The sequence below is a fragment of the Anoplopoma fimbria genome, chromosome 7 (assembly GCF_027596085.1).
Source record: "Anoplopoma fimbria isolate UVic2021 breed Golden Eagle Sablefish chromosome 7, Afim_UVic_2022, whole genome shotgun sequence".
Taxonomy (NCBI): domain Eukaryota; kingdom Metazoa; phylum Chordata; class Actinopteri; order Perciformes; family Anoplopomatidae; genus Anoplopoma; species Anoplopoma fimbria.
The window spans coordinates 2,001,140-2,026,263 of NC_072455.1; the positions used below are offsets into that span (position 1 = coordinate 2,001,140).

General features: G+C 38.3%; 1 protein-coding gene across 1 annotated transcript; it reads left to right on the forward strand.

The window, feature by feature from the left end:
- Positions 1-5,773: 5,773 nt before the first annotated feature.
- LOC129093421 (FHF complex subunit HOOK interacting protein 1A-like) lies at positions 5,774-19,749 on the forward strand. Its single transcript, XM_054601435.1, has 16 exons — positions 5,774-5,878; positions 7,225-7,417; positions 7,495-7,716; positions 8,371-8,533; positions 9,541-9,652; positions 12,841-12,942; positions 13,926-13,982; positions 14,095-14,181; positions 14,518-14,685; positions 15,073-15,152; positions 15,430-15,602; positions 15,684-15,795; positions 16,561-17,837; positions 18,367-18,545; positions 18,650-18,770; positions 19,491-19,749. The coding sequence occupies exons 1-16, from the start codon at positions 5,774-5,776 to the stop codon at positions 19,724-19,726; spliced, it is 3,387 nt and encodes a 1,128-aa protein (XP_054457410.1). The 3' UTR covers positions 19,727-19,749.
- The last annotated feature ends 5,375 nt before the right edge of the window (positions 19,750-25,124 follow it).

A 25,124-nucleotide genomic window follows, 5' to 3' on the forward strand; every position in this document is an offset into this window, starting at 1 on the left:
TTTAATGCATATAAAAAATAAAAAAAAAAGCTAATTTATTTATTTATACAAAACAATTTTTTATTTAATATTTTCGACCATTTTGGTTGACTTTAATGCGAATGGCATTACAGGACTTCTGCGACTTCTTGAAATAAATAAATTACACTTTTTTTAATTTATTATTATTTTTTTCGACCCGTTTGGTTGACTTTAATGCAATGGCATTTATTTTTTTTATTTATTTATTTATTTATTTAGACAAAACAATTTTTTAATATTTTTTATTTTTTGTTTGTTTTATTAAAACAATAAAAAAAACAATGGAGGACAAAACAGGACTTCTTGAAATAAATAAATTACACTTTTTTTTATTATTTTATTTTTTTTCGACCAAAAATTTAAAAAAAGCTAATTTATTTATTTATACAAAACAATGCGTAATTTATTTATTTTATTTATTTCAAGAAGTCGCAGAAAACTAGGCTAATTAGACAAAACAATTAGCCTAGTTTTCTGCGACTCCTTGAAATAAATAAAAAGAAATGTTTTTTTTCGAACATTTTGGTTGACTTTAGTGCGGATGGCATTTATTTTAGTGAGTTTTTATTTTTTAAATTAACTTATTTTATGAAGATTAAAGTAATTTTTTCCTATTTTCCACCAATTTAACCCATTTTCTCATATTTAAAATACATGTTATCTCTCTGGTCTCCTCTAGGTGGCGTCGTTGTTGTATTATGTAGTAGGCCTACTTCAAAGTTTGATCCAATGCCTCCACATCAATGTTTATTCTAATTATTAAAATACCTTGGACTGTAAAGAAAAACAAAACCTAGAATTTAGTAAACAGAAACACTTTTGTAAAAAAAAAATGAATTAAATGAAACAGGGTTACATGCAATTTCTTCTAAAATAAGTAAAATATTAAATACTCTATTCTCGTTACATCCGTAGATTGAAGTATTGTGTTTTTAGTGATCTCCAAAATACTTCTTCCCCACTGTGAGTCTAAAATCCATTAATTAATAATCAGTTTAAATAATTAAATCAGTTGCAGTTTCAATAAGTTGCCACCAGAATGCAGCACCAGCACCTCTATCCAGGTGCTGAAAAAATATATTGTGTATCAATATACAATTATATATGATAGTGTACTTCTACTGAAACCAGAATCATAAATCTATAAACACAAGTTTATTTATCTTAATAGACAAACTGCTTTAATTTATTCATGGAGCAGATTTTAAAAACAACAAATGTTGACCAAAGCGATACAATTCAAAACACAATTAAACAATAATACATAGATTAATAACTGTGACAGACAAAATTAAAAAGATTTCAGCATTATTTTAACCATTAAAGAGACGCAAATGAAATCGTAAAAAGATAGCAATAGATTAATTAACTGTTAAATTACTATTAATATTATTATAATCAAACTGTGTTTTACTTTTTTTTTTTTACCAAACACTGGTACTTTTAATGGTATTTAATGCAATGATAGTATTTTAAAGCCAAATTACCAAATATTGCATAATTTCACTCATAAATAAATATGTTTTAAGTTAAATTATGTTACTTATTTGTATATTTTATTACCAAAATAATTTAAATTTGCTTGAATGAGGTCACTTTTTTTTAAAAAAAGGATGAAGATGATGAAGATGAGGCTGGCTTTGATCCAGATGACCTGTGTGTTTTAATCTGACAGATTAACGGCTCCCACTGCAACACCAGCCGTTAACCTGCGTTTCCACGGTGATTAACGGAGCCTCGTTAACGGTGTCACTCAGTGTGTGTGTGTGTTTATTTTACAGGGTTGTGAGGACTACACGTTCACATTATGGGGACTCATCTTTATGAGTATACTGCAATATATAATTAATATATATTTACAGTACATGTATGTATATATTCAACTCTAACTTTATTTATAAAGCACTACATCAAATATGCATAACCTTTAGAATAAAAGTAAACCTTGGAAATAAACTTACTGCCTTATTTTTGGTGTAGGAAGAGTATAAAATAGAATTACTTGAGTACAAGTACCTCGATACAGCACTTGTAGTTCCCACTGTTATTCAGTATATATTAGATCTATACTCAGCTTCAATGTATTTTACCTAATCATATATGTTATTAAATTTCATTTGGCTTTTTACTGTAATACAATCTTTATTATTGGCTGTGTTTTTACGTTTTATGTTATTCGGGTGCTATGACATCATTAAGGTCCCCTCTGGGATTCCTACAGTACCCTTGCATGGAAATATTTAAGTAAATTCCTTTTAGAACTACAGTACTCGAATAAGTGTATCACTTTCTACCACTGATATTTAAAATATATTAGAAATAAAGATTATGCTCCTACTTTAACAATCTATTCTCAACGTAATTGTATTTCATTGAATTCATTTTTTTTAGCTATTATTTTTTTATAGCTATTTATTGAATTTTGTTATATATTATATATTATAATATTTAAATATATTTGTATCCTGGAATCTGTCAAATGATCTACTCTACTGCAAAATTCTATTTTTTTTTTTTACATACCTGTATTTCATTTTCCATTTTAATAATCCCAATCAAATTATTCGTACAAAGGCTTTTGTACGAAGTTTTAAATCAATTTCAGTAAGCGTGTTCAATACTTTTTCCCTGTGTCATTCCATTTTATTACACATAACTTAATTTCTGAACTTATTTGTTTGGTTTTCTTTGTATGTATGGATTACTTGGGTTGTTACCTACATCTGGTGAAAATTCCATGTCAATAGCACCTTTAGAAATATATTTACTGAGAAAAATGGTGACGTGTTCAATACTTATTTTACCCGCTGTATATCTTTGTTGTTGTTTCAGGAGCATAAATAAAGGTTGAATGATTGAATACATGTCTCCAGGGTGAGTAAAACAACCCTGTGTGTGGTGAAAAACAATCATAGAGTCTATAACACACTGATTAAAGCTGTTAATTGTCTGTTTATTACATTACTGGTGGGGGCGTGGCTTCCTTTGTGGGCGGGGCCTAGCAGTAGATTGATTGACTGCTGAGCTTCTTAAATCCTCAGGGACGAGCTGCTGGTCTGAAACAGACAAGCAGCCGGTGTAGAGGCAGAAACACCGGGACTCCTACCTCTCTGGACCCCAGCGGACCTTACATCTACTTTACTTTTGTTTTTTCTGGAATAAGAAGTTTTAAACACTCATTTCCTTTGTCTCTGAGCAGAAGAATAAAGATCCACTGCAGGTGAGGTTCAACCTGTAAAGTAAACAAGATATATAATAGATATATAATGTGTTTAATAATGTCAAATCATATACTAATGCTGTAATATCACAGGGTTTTTTCTTTTAGATTAGTTTTGCACAATAAAAGCAGCTGAGAAGTTAAAGGAAGAAAAACAGAATTAAACAAAAGCAAATTACACTATAAAAATACTTACACAGCAAGTCAAAAGAATACAATAACAACATATGTTGAGTCAGGAGAAGAATGACAATAGAAGATAAAAAAGTGATGTAAAATACACATTAAGAGAGGGTTTGAACATAAACATCCATTAATAATAATGTATTATAATAAAGTAACGTTACTGAACAGTAAAGTACAATAGAAACACATTAAAACAATTGAGAATGAATAAGGAAATAAAAGTAGAACTAAATGGAGCTCTTTTATAAGAAACATTCACTGTTTGCTGTTTTAATTAATGCGTTACATCCTCTATTGACTTCACAGGTGTGTCTGTGTGTGAAGCATTAAGAAGGTGTTCACATTCTCATTTCAGTCAACCTCAATGAACCTGCAAACACTGTCTGTGGTGCGTTCAGGGCCAGTAAGATCTAAAAAGTCCAAATAGATCAGTAAGTAATACTGTTTAGTTGAATAGATATTGATTAATAAATAGGTTGATTGACAGAAAATGAAGATGCAATTAGTTTGATAATTTAATAGTAATTTAAGTATTTTTAATTTATGCAAGAAATCCCTCAAATTTGAATATTTGCCGGTTAAAAAACAGGGGAAAGAAAGGATTTTTCTAATTTAACTTATTTTTAGAAACTGCAAACGTTGAGTTTTTCTGTGAGAAACAAACATCTGCTTTTTGAGGGAGATGAACACGCGTGTGAATATGTTTACATTAGTTCTTCTTACTACTCTAAATGTACCGTCATGTGACTGAAAGGTTGCAGGTTTGATCCCCATGCCGGGCTGCTGCAGTGCCCTTGAGCAAAACAGGTGTTTTATTATCAAAATGAATTTTCAATCAGCTAAATGCCTGAAAAAACGTAAAAAAACAGGTCAGAAAATCATTGTGTGTCTTTGTGTGTGTTTAATCCCTGGTTTGTGTGTGTGTGTGATGGCATGTGACTGTCTGATGGACACACACACACACACACACACACACACACACACACACACACACACACACACACACACACACACACACACACACACACACACACACACTGTGGTGGTTTGGGATTAAACATCACCGTCTCATCTCAGATTATTTCTCTCTCTCTCTTTCATGTTTGCTTTGACGTTTTTGTTGCGTCACACACACACACACACACACACACACACACACACACACACACACACACACACACACACACACACACACACACACACACACACACACACACACACACACACACACACAGATTAGAGGCCCAGATGGTGACAGATGGATTTGAAACAACCTTTCACTCATATGTCCGTCTTCCTTCTCAGGACAACGACGCTCGTCCATGTCGTCTCCTCAGAACAGAGGTACAGTACTTTATTTACAGTACTTTATTTACAGTAGTTTATTTACAGTACTTTATTTACAGTAGTTTAATTTACAGTACTTTATTTATCGTAGGTTTTTATTTACAGTCGTTTTATTTTCAGAAGTTTTATTTACAGTATTCTTTATAATACATTTTTATTTATAGTAAGTTTTTTACAGAAGTTTTCTCTAAATAAGTTTTCTTTACAGTAGTTACATTTTTCTGTAATTTTACTTTACAGTAGTTTGCTTTAAATACATTTTCTGAACAGTTGTTTTTTTTACAGTAGTTTTCTTAACAGTCATTTTACTTCATAGTAGTTTTCTTTACAGCAGTTGTCTTTACACTAGTTTCCTTTATAGTAGTTTTTTCTTTATAGTAGTTTTCTTTACAGTAATTTTCTTTACAGTAGTTTTTTCTTAACAGTAGTTTTCATTACACTAGTTATCTTTACAGTAGTTTTATTTACAGTAGTTTTCTTTACAGTAGTTTTTTCTTAACAGTAGTTTATAGTACAGTATTTTTCTTTACAGTAGTTTCTTTGGTAGGTGTCCTTACAGTAGTAGTCTTTTGGTTTCTTGGAGTGTGCTGTGGGAATTCATGGAATGTCCCGGGAAACACCCAAACGTTTCCCGTTTGTTTGTTGCCGCTGACAACCATCACTTCCTGTTCCGGGCCTTGGCTCTTCTTAGTCTTTGGACAGAGACAGAGACAGAGAAACACAATTATATGTAGACAGAGATGTGTGACGAGGAAATATGTTTTCCAGCTGAATCTAAAGGATCCTCCTGACTTATGATTACCACGGTAATTAGAGGAAAATTAAAAAGTGTCCCCTCTCTCCACCTCCATCTCCTGCAGGCCAGCAGCTGCCTTGCCAAGCCCAGGAAAGGAGCCTGATCCTGGGCTAAGAGAGCCAGCTAATGCCCCCCTCTCTGGTCCATCCACCATCCAACACACCGCTCTGGAACATGCTATAACCACCTGACTGCCAATCAAAATGATGGCCTCGGTGGTCGTCGGTGGTAACCGGAGGAGGTCTCTCACGCTGAGAGGGGTGGACCCCGAGACCTGTATGATCGTGTTCAAGAACCACTGGTCACAGGTAATCAATCCATCTACTAATCAATCTGCTGATCAATCAATCAGGCAGAAAAAAACTTGTTTTACTGTTTCATCTCTTCTGTCCCTCAGTGTCTACAGTCTGTCCTGCTGTCCTCATAATGGTTGGCAGACAGAGTGTGTGTGTGTGTGTGTGTGTGTGTGTGTGTGTGTGTGTGTGTGTGTGTGTGTGTGTGTGTGTGTGTGTGTGTGTGTGTGTGTGTGTGTGTGTGTGTGCATTACTGACCCAGACTTTGGCCCTTAAACACAGGATCCATTTAGAGACAAGCCTCTCTCTACGGCCGCCAGGAAAACCCACACACACACTCCATGTGTGTGTGTGTGTGTGTGTGTGTGTGTGTGTGTGCGTGTGTGTGGTCCTTGTCTGAAGCAGCTGAGGTCAAAGGTTAACACAAGTCCAGACAGTGAATTACAGTCTTATGTGTCTCTCTCTTTTCATTCATTCATGTATTCAACCCTCCCACAGCGATCCGTTCTCTAATGTATCTTCTTATTGTCATGAGTTAGTCTTTGATGTTTATGAGTATTAATATTAAAGACGCAAAACCAAAATGCCAAAGTTTAACAAACACTTTATATTTGTAAATTTATCCAGACCACAGCTCAGTTTTGATGTGAGGTGTAGACCAAAATGCCTCTTTACAGGATTAGATAAACATAATATAACTTTTCACTATTGCCGTGATGTTTTGTTTACCGTTACCATATTTGTTTTAAGTTTTTGCCATCTTTTATTTTTAGTTGGCGCCATCTTCGTTTTTGGTTATTGCCATCATGTGTTTTGGTCGTTGCCATCTTTTTTCTAATTGGCTGTTGCATTTTGTTTTTAGTTGTTGCAATTTAGTTTTTTGGTCTATGGTCGTCGCCATCTTGGTTTTTGGTAGCCGCCATCTTGGTTTTTGGTCATCAACATCTTGGTTGTTGGTCATCAGCATTTGGTTTTTGGAAGTCGCCATCTTGGTTTTTGGTCGTCGCCATCTTGGTTTTTGGAAGTCGGCATCTTGGTTTTTGGTCATTGCCATCTTGGTTTTTAATCGTCGCCATCTTGGTTTTTGGTCATCATCATCTTGGTTGTTGGTCATCAGCATTTGGTTTTTGGCAGTTGCCATCTTGGTTTTTGGAAGTCGCCATCTTGGTTTTTGGTTGTCGCCATCTTGGTTTTTAATCGTTGCCATCTTGGTTTTTGGCCATCATCATCTTGGTTTTGGTCATTGCCATCTTTTTAAATTGGCTGTTGCCATCTTGTTTTTTAGTCGTTGCCAAAATAAAAACACTGACTTATAACTCCTTTAATGTTGAGGACGTGTCCGATGTTCCTTCTCCCTGCAGGTGGTGAAGATCCTGGAGAAACACGAGCCGGGTCGTAGCCTCACCGGCGCGTTGAGCTTCCTCTCCGGTCACGGCGGTAGCAGCGGCTCCGGAGCGCTCCGCCTCGGCCCGATCCCGGCTGACGAGGCCAGCGCTGTCCAGAACTACGTGGAGCACATGCTCTTCCTGCTGATGGAGGAAGAGGCGGGCCAAGGTTAGCGATCAAAGAAGAACATGTGTCATCACGCCACTTTTGTATTTGGTCTCATGCCATGTTTGTTTATCCCACAGGAGGAGCGATGGGTCCCATCCTGGAGTTTGTGGTGGTGGAGGGCGTGATGGAGAGGCTGTTCCTGTGGAGCCTGAGGAGACAGTTCACCGAGGACATGAAGCTGGAGCAGCTCAGGATGTACCAGATGCTTCTGTCTCAGGCCAGGCAGCCTCTTCTGCACCACAAACCGGTTCTACGACCGCTCATGATGCTGCTGGCCTCCTGCGCCGGAGCGGGAACTGGTGAGTTGGTGGGAAATACGCTGTTGTAACAAGGTCAATACTTTACCTCATAACTGCTTTTACATACGTCTTTGGAGATAGCTTAGCTTAGCACAAAGACTGGAAACAGGGGGAAACAGCTAGCCTGGCCCTGTCCAAAGCTCAGAAAATGTAAAACTGTTGTATTACTGTTAAAGGCCTTCAAAATAAAAGCCCTCTATACAATGGAGATTGTGCCAATGTGAAAACACATCATATTTTTCTCTCAAAAGAAAAATATGAAGCAAATTTTAAGATAAACTATTAGTTACGTATATTCTCTTTTTGCATGTTTGTTTGTTTAAATGTGGTAAAGGTGAAAGTACACAAATTAATTTCCTTTTAAATTGAAATAAAAACGAACTTAGCTCAGAGTTTTCACAGTTGTCTTCAACACACACTGGTGACGGCTTGTTCCATGTTGCCAAAGTTAAATCTTTCTAAACTTTACTTTACTTCATAGTCGTGGATTCTTTCCTTCTCTTTTCCTTAAAGACACTTTAGTCCGTTCAGCTGTCTAAAGACACTAATCTGTTCTAAGCGGTTAATGAGGAAGTGGTTTCAGATGCTGCAGGTGTAGCTGGTAAGATGTTTAAGCAGTTACCTGGGTAGTTAACCACCTAACCCCTCCTCCAGACAGCGGTGGCGTGGTGGAGGCGGAGCTTGTCCTCCTGTTGAACCAGCTGTGTGTCGCTCTGGTCAAAGACCCCTCAGTGCTGGAGCTCTTCTTCCACACCAGCGAGGACCAGGGAGCCGCCAACTTCCTGCTCTTCTCCCTGCTCATACCATACACACACAGGTAGGTTTACACACACACACACACACACACACACACACACACACACACACACACACACACACACACACACACACACACACACACACACACAGGTAGGTTTACACACAGGTACACACACACACACACACACACACACACACACACACACACACACACACACACACACACACACACACACACACACACACACACACACACACACACACACACGTTGTACCTGCTGGACGAACAGAGGTAGAAATAAAAGTACATTAACACACAGGTAAATTAGCACATATGTAGGACAGAGGTAAACACACACAGTTAAGTAAACTCAGGTGCATATTTTGTTTTTGCAAAATACACAGAGGTTCATGCATGCACACACACACACACACACAGAAAAGTTCACACACACACACACACACACACACACACACACACACACACACACACACACACACACACACACACACACACACACACACACACACACACAGGTACAAGCATGTAGGATAGGCACACATTTGTTGCACATACACAGGTGCATACACAAATATGTCGTACGCACAAACAGGAAAGTGCACACACAGGCATACACACAAAAGTAGGATACACATGCACAAGTATGCATCCACACAAATATATATATATATATATATATATATATAATATACAGTATATACACACGTAAAAACACACACACACACACACACACACACACACAGGTATGGTATGATACAAACGGACGCACACATATGTTGCACCCACAGAAGTACACACACAGTATACAAACATAGGGGTAAATGCACATGCATAGGAGACACACTCATATATAAAGGTGCATAAACAAATATGTTGTACCCACAAACAGGAAGGTGAACACACAGATAATTAAAAACACATGCACAAGTATGCATCCACACTTATATATATATATATAAATATATATATATATATATAAACATATATAAGTATAAATATGAGTGAACGAGGGATCTCAACCTCTTTAATCTCCCTGTCCTCAGACAGGGTTCTGTCGGTCAGCAGGCCAGAGACGCTCTGCTGCTCATCATGTCTCTGTCGGCCTCTGACCCTCGAGTCGCCCTGCACATCGCCGAGAACACGTACTTCTGTCCTGTAAGTACACAAACACGAACTAAACCGAAGCCAAACGACGTCACATTGATATTGGAGGTCAGACAGTCTGCGTCCTTCATCACTAAACCTTGACGGTTCATTCCGACGGTCGTCTTACCGCCGGAGCGTCTGCCAGTCTGGAAATGTGAAGGATTTGTTCAGGATCAGAGTCACTCAGTAGATGTGGATCGCAGAGATAAAGCTCACTGCCGAACTGTTGCATGACGAGAGGTTAATATGGTGCTAGATTTTTAAGATTCTTAGCTACTGGTTTTTGTTTTGTTGATTTGGCAGTAGATGCCTTAAAACAAGTCTGATAAGAGACTTTAAAGTGGCAATCCTTAAAATATGATTTAGAATTTATATCTGAATAAAAACAAAGGAATCAGAATTAAGCAGTCTGGAATCATTAGCTTTAGCCATACTAACATTTAATTTAATTTAATTTTATTACATTTTATTTATTAAAATTTTTTCTATTAAATATTATTTCATTGATTTTTTTTATTGATTTTCATGCCAATAAAGGTAAAATAAAATAAAATAAAATTGGCATGAAAGTAAAAAAAAAAACAATGTTTTTCCAAAGCATCAAAATAAAAAAAGACACTATTATATTAATTTTAATATTAACAAATATTATGTTTGTTATGATAATATATAAACAGTATTTAATTTACATTGAATTTTTCTAAATATTCAATGGAGAAAGAAAATAACACAGATAGTGACTCAACAAACATATATTTAAATTAAAAATGTTTAAGATTGCCACTTTAAATGCACATGAGTTCTGTCACAAAGATGGTAAATATGTGAAGAATTTAAAGGACCATTCCCTCAGCAGAGCTGCTAGTTCATCAGCTGATCTTAACTGGGTTAATCTCTACATTCCTTCCACATCGCGCAAAGAAATGAGTTTTTCTGAGTGTGAAGCAGTTCAATTCTCCTCCTGATGTGAGGAAATGTAACTATTTGGGTTAACAGAATAAAAAGGCTTTTTACAGTAAGAGCCTTGAAACAGATTTAGATTATTTTCCATGAATGAGATGGCTGTTTAAATGAGTTTGTTGCTGTTTTGGTGCTCTGGATGAATCCTTTCCTCTATTCATTCATCTCCCCTCTGCATTGTAATCTCATTATCACAAGTTATGTAATAAACTAATGAGCTCATACTCCTCAGGGAGTGTTAGAGAGAGAGAGGGTTACAGCAAGAGAGAGAAGAAAGAACGAAATAGTGGAGACAGAAGAGAGATCAATAAGAAAGTAGATGGAAATGATGAGAACCTTGTTTTCAGGGAAGTAAAAGTCATAAAGATATTATAAAATACAGTAAAGAAAGGTACTCAAAACTACAAGTAAAGAAAAAAGAATACAAAAACAATGCATCAAATAACAGAACCTTGAATGTTCAGTCATGCTAGCATCTATATGAGGCTGTTCCTTCTTTAAACTAAATGCTAACACATGCTAACTTTAATGTATTTAGTGTGTTAGCATGCTAACATTTGCTTATTCGCTCTGATTGACCTGATGATGGATGTGATTACAATTCAACCTTGACAAAGGATACAAAATACAGAAACAGAAAATTATTAATATATAGAAAAACTGTAAAAACTACATCAGATAATAAATAATAAATATGTATAATTATACATTTTATATATATTGTATTCCAATATTTAACTTCTGGGCTATTTCATCTCTTACATTTTCATATTTACTTGAGGGATTTATTTCTATACATATTTAATGAGCATTGTTGGAAGGACCCGGAGAACTACAATTAAATAAATAACTTGCAACTAACTTGAAACTTAATTAATAATAGTAATAATAATTTAAATTTTAATTTTAATAATAATAATACTTATTATACTTATAATATTTGTAATTATTATAATAACAATAATGAATAATCATAATCATGATAATCATACATTTTTAAATAAAAATATGTATTAATTTCAAAAAGGATGTAAACATTTAAAATCAAGTTTCTAACAAGTTTAAAAGTCTACAGTCGTGCCAGTGACTCTATCAGGCTATTCTTATACTTAACAATGCTTTGAGCTAAATGCTAAGAATTCAAAGTTTAGCATGCTGTCATGTGCTAATTATCACAAAGGCTTGAGAATTATTGTGTAAACATTGAGACGCATTTGTGCATCGCTAAATAAAGACTCTTAATGACAGTAAAACAAGAACAAAAAGATAAACAAATACATACTATTGAAAGATTAAAAGCACATTTTGTTCACTTTGTCCTAAATTTACTGAGTCGGCTATGCTGCTTCCATCGCTGCTAGTTTCTGCTTTAAGTGTGTGTGTGTGTGTGTGTGTGTGTGTGTGTGTGTGTGTGTGTGTGTGTGTGTGTGTGTGTGTGTGTGTGTGTGTGTATGTGTGTCAGGTTTAAGCCCATGTTACCACACTCTGACCTCAATCTTTATGCAGAGAGCAGATTAGTACATCAGGGTGAGATTGGCTCGGACCCAGAGAGGGATTAGTAAACCTGCACCTGATTGGACGGTTGCCCGATTGTTAGCGAGACTCAAGACTGCAGCTGTTGTTGTTGTTGTTTATGTTGTTTATTTTGTTTATGTTGTTTATTTTGTTTATGTTGTTTATGTTTATGTTTATTGCCATTCCTTCTTATTTCTTTGCTTTGATTATAGGAGCATTTTGCATTTTTGGGAAATATACTTGTTTGCTTCAATGCAGAGAGAAGACTGGTACCGTTCTTGTTTTCTTACTGTAAATATGAGCATAAATACTGAAAAACAGATAGCCTAGCTCTGTCTTAAAGTCACCACTTCCAGCACCTCTAAAGCTCACTGATTATCATGTTATATCTTATTAATTCACTTGTTAAAACCAGTCATAAATCAAAGCGTAATGTTCTGATGTTCTGGTCAGAGCCAGGCTAACTGTTTCCACCTGTTTCCAGTCTTTATGCTAAGCTAAGCTAACCACATGACCAATATAGCCTCATATTGACCGTACAGACATGAGGGAGGTATCGATCTGCTAATCTAACTCTCAAATGAGTAAGGTGTATCCATCTCACCTGTGTGTGTGTGTGTGTGTGTGTGTGTGTGTGTGTGTGTGTGTGTGTGTGTGTGTGTGTGTGTGTGTGTGTGTGTGTGTGTGTGTGTGTGTGTGTGTGTGTGTGTGTGTGTTCACAGGTGCTGGCCACAGGTCTGTCCGGTTTGTACTCGTCTCTTCCGGCCCGGCTGCAGGTTTACAGCGACGACTGGCACTGTCTGGACCGGGCCGACTGGCAGCAGGTAACCATGACGACCACACAGAGAGTGGGCGACCTGTGAATGAATGAATGAAACAATTAATGAATTTATGAATGGATCCAATGGTAGTGAATTTGTTGTTAATGAGTTAATAAAGGGATTAATAGCTGAAGATATGAGTGAATGAAAGAGCGGTTCTATGTTTTAGACATTAATGATGGAGCAAGATGAAAAATTAAGAGGTTGTCAAATAAACTACGATTTATCCTCTGGGGAACATGAATGTGTGAACAAAATTTTATCCAAAAGTTGTGGAAATATTTCACTCCAAAACCACTAAAATAAACAGCGTGGTGGCTCTAGAGGTAAAGTCAGAGAATCACTAAATCCATCCAGTAGTTGTTGAGATTTACTCAAAATCACAAAATGGTCTCTATTTCTGTTCCTCTGTTCATAAACTAAAATAATAAATAGTATAATAGAAATAATAGCATTAACATGGGGAAACGGATGCCAAAACATCTGCGGGGCTACGTTGATTACACAACACAGAGCTGACTGTTGTTGTGCAATACCGCCTAAAAAGCTAAATTAAAACTGCTAGAAAACTTTATATTTTAATGGTCAAATTACACAAAAACAGCTTGGTTATGTGATCATATTCGAATTAAACAATATGCATTAAAGACCAAAAATATAACTGTTCATTTTTTAAGAGAAAAACAACTAAATATCCAACCAAACGGTACAGAAAAGGTAAAGTGTCATTTCTGCAGGAAACATTAATAGAAATAACTCATATAAATAGATAACATTCACACATTCATACTCCACAGAATCATTAAATGATGAATAAAATTCACAAATGAAAATTAGAAACATGAATAAATAAAGTGCCTTTTTAACCCATTACACCAACACGGCTAAAAGATGAATGAATTGATACTAATATAAATAAATAAGTGCATAAAAAATTGAATAAAAAAACTGATGAGGTCACTTCTACCTGGTTTTGGGGTCCACAGGTTCCGGCTCTAGTCCACTTCCTGCACTCCCTGGACTTCTGCAGCGCTGTTACCAAGGTAACGCACACACACACACACACACACACACACACACACACACACACACACACACACACACACACACACACACACACACACACACAATAAGTCCGTCTGTTCTGTCTCTCAGGTGGCTCATCCCTCCATCCGGTCTCAGCTGCTGGGTTACATCTACAACGGGTTCCTGGTTCCGGTCCTGGCTCCGGCTCTGCACAAGGTAGGAACAACTACAGCGGCCTAGAAACAAGGGGTTAGTCAGTTTAAACCCCTTTAATCAACATTTAAAGTTCAATAATGAAACTAATTCAACATCCAAGTTTAACAGGATTCTGTTTCATGCAACAATGTGGAAGTTTGAATTATTTCATTGTAAATAAAACATCTGGTGTCTGAATTTGACTGTTTTTTATCTGTTAATATAGTAAAACAATAGAAGAAACACATGATTCATAATTCTCACATAAACATTGGTGTGTGTGTGTGTGTGTGTGTGTGTGTGTGTGTGTGTGTGTGTGTGTGTGTGTGTGTGTGTGTGTGTGTGTGTGTTGTCCAGCTGACGGTGGAGGAGGTGATGACCACCACGGCTTACCTGGATCTCTTCCTGCGCTCCGTCTCTGAGCCGGCCCTCCTCCAGAGCTTCCTCTCCTTCATCCTGCTGCACGCGCACGACAACGTGCACATCCTGGACACGCTGGTCAGCCGGGTCAACACACCTTTCCAGGTAACGTCCGCTTCCTTCTCCTTCATCTTCCTTCTACTACTGCTTCTCTTCCTCCTCCTGATTTTCTTCTTCTTCTCTTCCTCCTCCTTCTCATTTTCTTCTTCTTCTTCTTCTTCTTCTTCTTCTTCTTCTTCTTCTTCTTCTTCATCCTCGTCCTCCTCCTGATTTTCTTCTTCTTCTCTTCTTCTTCTTCTTCTTCTTCTTCTTCTTCTTCTTCTTCTTCTTCTACTTCTCTTCTTCTTCTTCTTCTCTTCCTCTTCCTCCTCCTCCTCTTCTTCTTCTTCTTCTTCTTCTTCTTCTTCTTCTTCTTCTTCTTCTTCTTCTTCTCCTCATCATGTTTCATCTCCTCTAATCTGTGAGATGAACCTTTGACCTTTGACCTTTCAGTTGGGCACGGTGTCTCTGGCTCTGTTCAGGACTCTGATTGGTCTGTTCTGTGAAGACGTCATGCTGCAGCTGGTGTTCAGGTCAGCCCCTTTTATTGATTAGCTTTGAATTGATCGTTTTGGTCTTCGTCTGTTACAGTCAAAGTACCAACACCACACAGTAAAACTACTCTGTTACTGTAGAAGTACTCGGTAACAGTAAAATGACTAATACCAAACTGTAAAACTTGTTAAATAAAGTAAAGAGATGGGAGTAGACACCCACACAACTACATCTCCCAGCATTCATCAGAGCTTCTAGCTGATCTCTCCCTGCAGTGATGCATGCTGGGACTGAGCAGTGTCCGTGTGTCCTCAGGTATCTGATTCCCTGCAGCCACCTGAGCGAGAAGCAGCGCTCCTCCCTGAGGCGGAGGGACTGCTGCTCCTCCAGCGCCGCCTCCTTCCTGCTCCTCCTGCCCTCCTGGTGTCCCGGGAACCTCCTCAACATGAACGCACAATCAGAGCACATCCATTGGCCCAAAGGAGCAGGTCGGTATCATTTAAAGTACACTTTTAAATACTCTTTAAACATGTGTATCACGCTAACTTTAACCTTTCTGTCTGGGTCAGATCTGTCAGTTTCAGACAGTGTCAGTTTCTGTCGGGGCTCAGACTTCCTGATGGATGTGAACTACCTTCACTACCTCTGGGACGCACGCCAAACCATCTCCACCGCCCTCAGGTAAGTGCGTCCTCACCTCCTTTTACCATCAAACCATGGGGCGGACTACAGATGCTGCTGATTGGAGTCATTAATGGTCATTATTTCATATTTATGGCCATGTTTCTGTTGTTAGGATCACACTTTACTCACTGGTTTCATTCTAGAGACACAGTGAGTCCACATCAGACGACTGACGGGGGAAACGTTGGGTTTAGTGACATCTGCTGGCATCCTTTGGTATTACAACATTGGATGGATTGAATCATAGTCTGTGTATCAGAAGTGGAGGTAGTCACCGTGATGTCACCCATTGGTTTGTGGACTATCGTTTAAGGTCTCGAGTTTTCATTTTGGTCCATCTCCATCTTGGTTTTTGACCATCGATATCTTGGTTTTGGTTGTCGCCATCTTTTTTTTTGGACATCGACATCTAGGTCTTTGGCCGTTGACATCTTGTTTTTTGTAAAAGTGCAGCAGAGGCCCATTAGGTATGCAGGTATTTAATCTTGGACAAATTACATTTTTGACCTGATGATGGCGCTAAATAAAAAGTTAGGGGATAACCAACATTGTTACAATTCATCTTGATAGAACCTGAATGTCTGGATCACCGAAATCAGTAAGATTTGTACTCTTGGGGACTTAATATCTGCGCCAAATGTCATGGTAATCCATCCAGTTGTTGAGATATTTCAATCAGGACAAAAGTGGTCGACATACTAATAAGAGATTATTTTATATATCCAGCATCTTCAGTTCTGATGAGTTTTGTTTCGTCCACAGGGCATGTCGGCTCTGGTCGTCTCCGTATGACGGGATCGACCCTCCGCCTCAAGACTACCGATGGGACACACCAGGAGACGACATGGAAGATGAGGACGAGATCGTACGGCGGGTCGAGAGTGACTCCATCTGCTCTTTCTTCATCGCTCCTCCCCCCTCAGCCCTCTCCCCGACGCCATCCTCCTCAGACACCGTCTCCACGGGTAACCAAGTGGGACGAGCCGGCTCTGTCCTGGAGCTGGAGTGGGACGACATTTTCGCAGACGACGATCTGTTGATAAACGCGTCACTAGCGAATGGCGGCGTGACCGCAGAGGTCGACAGATGCGTTGCGACGCCTCAACACATCCAGGAAATGCGACGCACCGCGACCAAGCTGGTGCATGGCTCGTACGTGGAGGAATCCGAGTTTGAGGACGACGTTCTGGTCTACAATCTAGTCGCCCAGAGGGAAACAAAGGTGGCCATTTTGGAGCAAATCATGGCAGCAAATCGACGGGGACGAGGGAGCATCTCAAATGGGCAGCGGGTGTCGACAGCAGCGACGACCACAATGATAACAACAATGTTAACGACAACGGGGAAGACTGTCATGGAAACGGTTAACGGTATAATGTCGACAAGGAGGAGGAGCGAGGATGTAGTGAAAGAGGAAAGAAGAAGGAGTGAGGATTATGTGAAGGAGGTGAGAAGGAGGAGTGAGGACTTTGGAAAGATGGGGAGAAGGAAGGAGGAAGGAGAAGATGAGCTAAAGAGGATGGATGTACAAGGATTACGTCAGTGTTTCACCAACGGCTTTAACGTAAAGAATCACATCATCGACGAATGTGATGATACCGACGAAGACGAAGAGACATTTAAGCAAAACCAGAACGCACAACATCCCACGCCATGTTTAGTGACTTTACCCAATGGCCACTCTGAATTTGAGCCACATGACCCTTTGGTGACCGATGCAAAGTCTCCAAATCTGCCTAGCAACAGAGTCGCCAACAATGATGACTTCCTGTCCCGATACCACGAGCTCATGCTCTCTTTGGGGGTGGAGCCGGACTGTGATGACGTCACAAACGACATCAGCACATTCAGGAGGCGGGTCCGAGCGCTGAGGCAAAAACTAGAAGAGGAGGAGGAGTCGGCTTTTAGCTCCTCGTGGGATGACGGAGAGGAGGAGGAAGAAGGAGAGGAGGAGGCGATGGAGGAAGTGGAAGAGGAAGGAGAGGAGAAGGGGAGTAGGTGTAAGAAAGGCAGCAGGAGGCACGGAGTTCCCTTTACAGGTCTGTGTTTTCAACCACAACTGAATAAGATGTTGAAATGTGTAGAGAAGCTTCCTGAAGCAAAAACATCCTGTAGGGAATCCTTAAACGGGCTTTGAACATCATGCTGTATTGAAGAAGACTTGAAACTAGAGATTGAGACCATAAACTCATGTTTACAATGTTTACTGAGGGAATAAATCAAGAGAGAAGTAGAGTCATTTTCTCATAGACTTCTATACAACCAGAGGAGTCGCCCCCTGGTGGACAGGAGAGAGAATGCAGGTTGAAGACATGAAGCATTAAACAAGTGTAAAGCCAGATGTTGTGTGTGTGTTAGAAACTCTTTCTTAACAGATGCTATAAGATTGAAATTTACATTTGATAAAGTCTATAAATTGAAGAATTATAAAACATTTGTCAAGCAACATTCATTTTTATTCAGTAGAAAGTTAAAAAAGTCAGTTAAAAACACCATCTTACTGATTATTCACTTGCTTTTCATCGTACACATTGGTTCACTCACCTGTCGTTTCCCATCATGCCCCAGGTCCGTTCATCAGCGTGCTGTTGTCGCGCCTCGAGAACCTCCTGGAAAACTCCATCGCCGTGAACCTGCTGGTGACGGGCATCCTGGCCCAGCTGGCGTCGTACCCGCAACCTCTTCTGAGATCCTTCCTGCTCCGCGACGACACTCACGAACAGCCCAACGTACGCACACTGCACCAGGTAACACACACACACACACACACACACACACACACACATGTACGTCTGATTCCAATGTTTCAGGCCTCTAAATAATAACGACGCATATGTTTTTACTCCCGTAGGTGTTGGTGTCGGTGCGCGCTCAGATTGAGCGCTACGTGGCGGCCAGGCCAGACTTCCCTGCCCTGGTCACTCAGGCCTGGAGGTTCTTGTTGGCTAAAGACCAAGACAGCAAGTTTAGAGGTGAATGAAAACAAACACTCTCAGACGCACACAGACAGAGGTTTTATTACTGGAATAAAACTCTGCACCAGTTTGCTTTTCGCCAAGTAGCTGCAGTAATACAGTAGAAGTAGTGGAAGTAGAAGATACAGAAGCAGAATTAATGTGTTAGTTTTCTTTATTGAAGGAATAAACAAAAGAGTTAAATGAGAAGGTCTCATTTTGTGTCCGTTAAATACATTGACTGTATGTAAAAAGTGGACGTAGCTGATGATTTGGCATTTTATACGTCTCTGGTCTCGACCTGTCAATCAGTGTGTAGCCCCGCCCTAAAGCATCCCCTGCTTTATGGTCTGTTTGACTCTAAATGGAGCATCATTTACTAAATGAACATCATGCTGTATTGAAGAAGACTTGAAACTAGAGATTGAGACCATAAACTCATGTTTACAATGTTTACTGAGGGAATAAATCAAGAGAGAAGTAGAGTCATTTTCTCATAGACTTCTATACAACCAGAGGAGTCGCCCCCTGGTGGACAGGAGAGAGAATGCAGCTTTAAGACACTTTGTCTTTGTGGAGGGAACCAGTGCAATGCTAACTTCCTGGTTGCCCCAATTAAACACGACAACAACAGTTTTTTGCTTAATGAATTTTAATCGTTGTGGTAAAGTCGTAGATTTCAGACACAGTTTGTTGATCTTTGTCTGAATCCGTTTTTCTGTCACGTTCGTGTCCCAGAGTGCCTCCAGTCTCGGAGCGGTGACGTCATCCTGGACCCGTCCATCCCTAACGGCTCCGTGACGAACGCCCTGGCCTTGCCTCCTCTCGCCGTCCTGCCGCCGTGCCCTCCCATCCCACCTCACGCCAAGAGCCGAGTGTTCGCCATCGTCCTGTTCGCCGAGTTCCTGAAGGAGCTGGCGGCCATCGCCCAGGAGCACAGCATCGCTCCGGACTGCACCGCCGAGGAGGAGTGACCAACCGCCCGTCCAGCTGTGAATATCTGGATAATTGCCAAACACAAAACATGCAACACGATGATATTACTCATTGAGGAGTAATACAACATGTGTGAGTAATATATGTGGTCATTAGAGTGAAATATGTACATGTACAGTATGTTTATACTCCGAGCAGTACTTGAATATTTTGACGTTTCCTCCGTGTGAATATGGATGGTATTTATATGTTGATAAAAATGATAATATTGAAGATAAATCAAATGTTCTATATATTTGTGGGATCAGTGCAAATAGTTTTCTACCCTGTTTGATGAAAATTTGGCACTTACTTCTTGAAATGGAAAACTAACCTTAAATCAAACACATTAAAGTGACTTTAAATCACATTTTTCAATACGATAACTTGTCTACTAGCTTTATGCAAGCAAAGCTGATGTCATTCAAAATGTTATGATTTAAAAAAAAGAGGCAAGTTGACCTTTAACCTTGAAGCCCAAATGTGCTTCACTACGTCAACACCAGCAGTAACACCATATTATACACGTTTTTGTACTTTAATGTCGAGATAAATTTGAATTTTTTGGAACAGTAGTTTTGATGAAAGAAGGGAGGAGACTATTACCTGCTCAACTTAATCCCTCATTTAAATTAATGTTGATGCTTTAACAAACAATCATTTCTTGTTTTTCCACAATGTCTCCCTCGTTTTGTGCAACTGGAAAGTTTTTCTTAATTTTTTAAGTAATATACAACATGTGATAGTTGCAGAGGGATAGTCTCCCTCCCTTTACAAGAGTGCAGAACATGAATTACCGATTTAAAAAAAACATTTTAAAGCAAAACTGTTTTTTGGAGAAGCTCTCCATTTATACGTCTTATTTTTGTCCTTCCTGTTGCGTTATTGTACGTCTTAAGAAAGAAGAGGCTTCATTTATATTTCAGTTAACCCTTTGAGCACATGACCAGAAACCTTCTGCACTGGTTTTAAACTATTTTTTTGTTTTTTTAGAGCACTTTGAACCTGATGTTTGACGTTTTAATACTTAAACTGTAAAAATGTAAAAGGGGAAGAGTTTTAGGATTGAATATGTTGACCTTTTTGTAATGTTTTCCTGTTGTGTCTTTATCTGCACACACACACACACACACACACACACACACACACACACACACACACACACACACACACACACACACACACACACACACACACACACACACACACACACACACACAGTAATGTTAAAGCCTTACTTTAACCGACAACAGAGATTTCAGTGCAAGAATCCAAGATGCAAAAATAAAATAATTCTAAACTCTTATGCAATTATCAGATGTTGATTTTTCTCATTTGCACTTTTTCTGTTTCATTGTTTTTAAGGTAAAGTTTGTGATTTTATTTGTCCTTTCTTACCTGAAAAAGGCTAAATGCTCCTATGGTGTTCATCTGTACTGTGCTGCATTCAGGGTCTAGTGGGAAATTGGAGATCATTTAGCAAATACGACAGAAAATACTGTTCTTCTAAAAAAAAGACTCCTAAAGAGGAACAGAGACTGCTTTCCCCGGATGTGAGCCTACCAGCCTCACTTCCGAGGGCAAACTGTGTTACCATGGAGACATTATGGGATGCACAGCTGTGGGTTGATACTGCCACCCGCTGGTGAAGCACAGCTGGGCCACGTTTCTTCCCTTTACCTTCTCTCATCTCTGCTTTTGGAATAAATCATTGCCAAAATGATGTTAAAATAATAAAACGGATTTTGACAATCTGATTTTCAGAAAGCAATCTTGTTGTATTTGTTATTAATTACATGATGCAGCAATTTAAGAGGGTTCCTAGGTGTATTTGGCTCATGTCCAGGTAAAACCAAGTATCTCCAGACGTGTTGATGTTGAATGTTTGTGATAAACTGAAGGATGAAGTGTTTCCTTTATGTGTTGAAGCCTCTTGGATCAGCTGGAAAACACATCGTCACAAAGCTGAAAACTTGTTCTTTTTTAAAGATACGAGGTTCTCACAGGACAGAGACGCTACCAACATGATGATCTTATAGAATATGATGCATTAGGGTAGATTTAAATAGTTAAAAACATGCAACATACACATTAATGCTGCATTTTACTGATAATACCTTCATATTTTTAATTAGGTAAGGCTTTGAATGCTTAACACTTGTAGTGGAGAATCTTCCCAGTCTGGTATTAGTACTTCTACTGCAGTAAATATCTGCTGTCTGTAGGGTGGACCACTATTCTTCGAGAAGAAAACAACTAGGACAGGAAGTCATTTTCTCTTTGAGGAACTGTGGTTAGCTCATTCCTCTTTTTGTTAGCTTATTTTACAGACCTATGACTCTGGTGTGAGCGGCTCGGACAGCAAAGACACATTACACCTTGGTGCCTTAGTTTTTCAAAGTTTGGAAGAGAAGAAGAAGAAGAAGAGGTGGTGATGATGATGATGAAGGTCTACCTGCTGATGTGGGTCGTCGGTGAGTCAGAGAAAGAACTATTATTGATTTTTAAATGGGATTGAAGGGTCTCTGCTTCATTCTAACTTGAGGATTTCACTTGAGACTGGATCAGTGGGGTAAATGTTAGGTACATTATTAATCTGATTTACTTCATACTGAATATCGACCAAAATCAGATCCAATCAGGAAAATGACAAGAACATTCCAACATGAATTTCTTCTCTTTGTGTTTCTGTCAACTTTTACGTGAAACATGTACTTCCATTTATTTACAAACAGTTCACCAGGAAACAGACTAGTGTAAAGAAAGCATATTATAAATGTTACTTATGTGTCTATCTGTGTCTGTAGTTTTCTCCTAAATTCACCAAACGTTACCATTAGATAATGCCTAATTTGCATATTTAAACACAACATTTCAGAAAACTCGTAGTACAAAAAAATAATTGTTTTAATGTCAGTAATCAACTGGTGAAGTTTAATGTTGATATCTATTAGTTATTTATTTTACCCTATTCACCTGTAGTGTCTTCAACATGTATGTAATTTAGCTAAACATATCTTTAAAATGAGTTTTTTCTCAGACTCTGATCCAGAAATCTCCACTTCAGTAGCTCTTACATACACCAAACTTTACAGCTTCATTCCTCTCTATATTCTGAAGGTTAACACAGAGGGGTTTGTTCAGATATCATTCATAACCTGATTTATACAACATTTTATTACTAAAAAACATGGAAAGAATTGGATTTTCTTTGTTACAGCTGTTGACAGTATTTCCTGATTTATGGAGTGATACAAAGAGATATCTATTATTCCCAGTGTAGAAAACCTTTGACTCTAATATATATCAACAAATGAAAACAAATGTATACCTGACTTTATCCAATGTTCAGATGTCTGTTCTGGAAAAACAAAACAAATGATGTTTATTTTTCAGGCTTTTCACTTATCATAGCCTTTGTCTTTATTTTGAAATGTAATGGGTTTTTTTTCTTCTCTGACTCTACTCTACTCACAACGTGCGTAATAACCTATTCTCCCTGTGACAAGGAGTCCTTAGCAGACCTTGATCTGTATTAAGAGGTCACAAATAAAAAAAGCTTACAAACCACAGGTTGTTGTGCAATTTGTTGATGCAATTTTAACAACCTTTAATTTATCTTCCCGTAGGTGCTGCAGCCACTTTATCAATGATAGAAGATGATTTTGATGACCTGAATACTGAAGATGATTATGATTATGCTTTGTATTATCTTGATTCACCAAACTACAACCTACCTATACCTGATGACTTATTGATGACCGGACCACCATGGCTAAATACAAGTGAGCCGTCCTCTCTTTCTTCCTCAGGTAACCTCAGTCTCCTCTGGTCTAAGTTCACTCATTTGTTTTATTCATGTTAACACTGTGATAACTAACGTAAGCTGATTCATCCAACTCTTTAAAACAGTCATCTGCAGGCATCTATTTGCAAAAGAATATTCAGGCGGAAATAAAAACCTTCTACTTCAGTGTGTTCAAACTTCTATTACTCAATGCCAGTAGCACTTAGAGTGAAAACTTCAGAGTGTTACCTTTCAAAAGAGACCACAACCATGCATGTACTCCAAATGGTTCAAGAAAGGCTTTCAATTTACTTTGGGTATGCCTTGGATAGGCGTTTTAGGCAAAGTTTCCCGGAATGGTAAGGGGTTTAAGGGTGTGTTGATTGGTCTACCCTGATCTTAACAAGAACTTTACATGATCACAGTCACATGGAAAGTGAGAGCTTTGAAAATGTTGGTGCTGGACTTAAAAAAACCATTGTTTTTAATGGGAGGAAACTACAGACTCTATGATGTTGTCTGGCAGGAGGCGCAAAATATTTTTTCAAGTCGTACAAAATTAAGGTTTAATTAATTCCGACACTAATTTAGACTCAGACAAATATACATTTAATTTGCCACATGAATTTGAGCTGAGATTTCCAAAACGAGGGTAAGCTATCGTAGCTAACTAGCTGCATTGCACAAACTCACTTTTATTTAACTTCTTTAACTTGCTAAATGACAGTTAGAAGCTAGCTGGCTTGTTGTGCACCTACCCCCCCCTTCAATAACTCTTTCTTTTAAGACATGATGTTCAAGTCTGGGAACAAAATGCCAGAGAAAACAGGTATTATGATTAAATAGCACTAGCATTTTCCTGGCTTGCTAGTGCGTTAGCTGTTAGCTTACCAGCTCCTAGCGCCAAATAAGGGTAAACGTTGCTGGGTCACTTTCAGGTGTAACTGGGCCTTTTATTAATTAATTAAATGTTCTGTAACTGATGTTGTTGCATTTTAATGGCTCAATTCTCTCTCTCTACCTACAGACGCAACAAACACCACCAAGGACTCTTTCTCCTCTTCCGCCACAGCTAACCTCCACCCACTCTGTCTGGTCTACGTTCTCTTGGTTCTGTTCATGTTAGCATATTAAAATTGCATTTTCTTTCATGATAGACATAGTGAATACATTAACCTTTTTTTCATTATCCAGCCAGGATATGAAAGCATTGTTTGCTAGAGTTATTAGAATGTGTCTATATGCAGATGATGCTGCTTGTTATCTTTAATCAGCCTCTGATATACATTAAAAATGATAATAAAGATTATATTTTGTTGTGGATTGCAGTACATTACTTTCGGGTATTGGAAATAATTTGAGTGTTTACTTTATTATTATGGTTTTTACTTAACTACATTTTTTTAAATAACTTAAATAAAAAATACTGATTCAATGTGAAATACGATCTTAAAAGGTATCCAAAGATAGAAAAAACATCAAACCAAGATGTTTTAGATCATTTTCTAAACTTAAAACAGTGAAAGTGTAAAAAATAAAATACAGCTTAGCACCAAAAGCTGATTTTCATTGGTTTTAGAGGAAGTATGCCATTCTATAGTTGTTAAAAT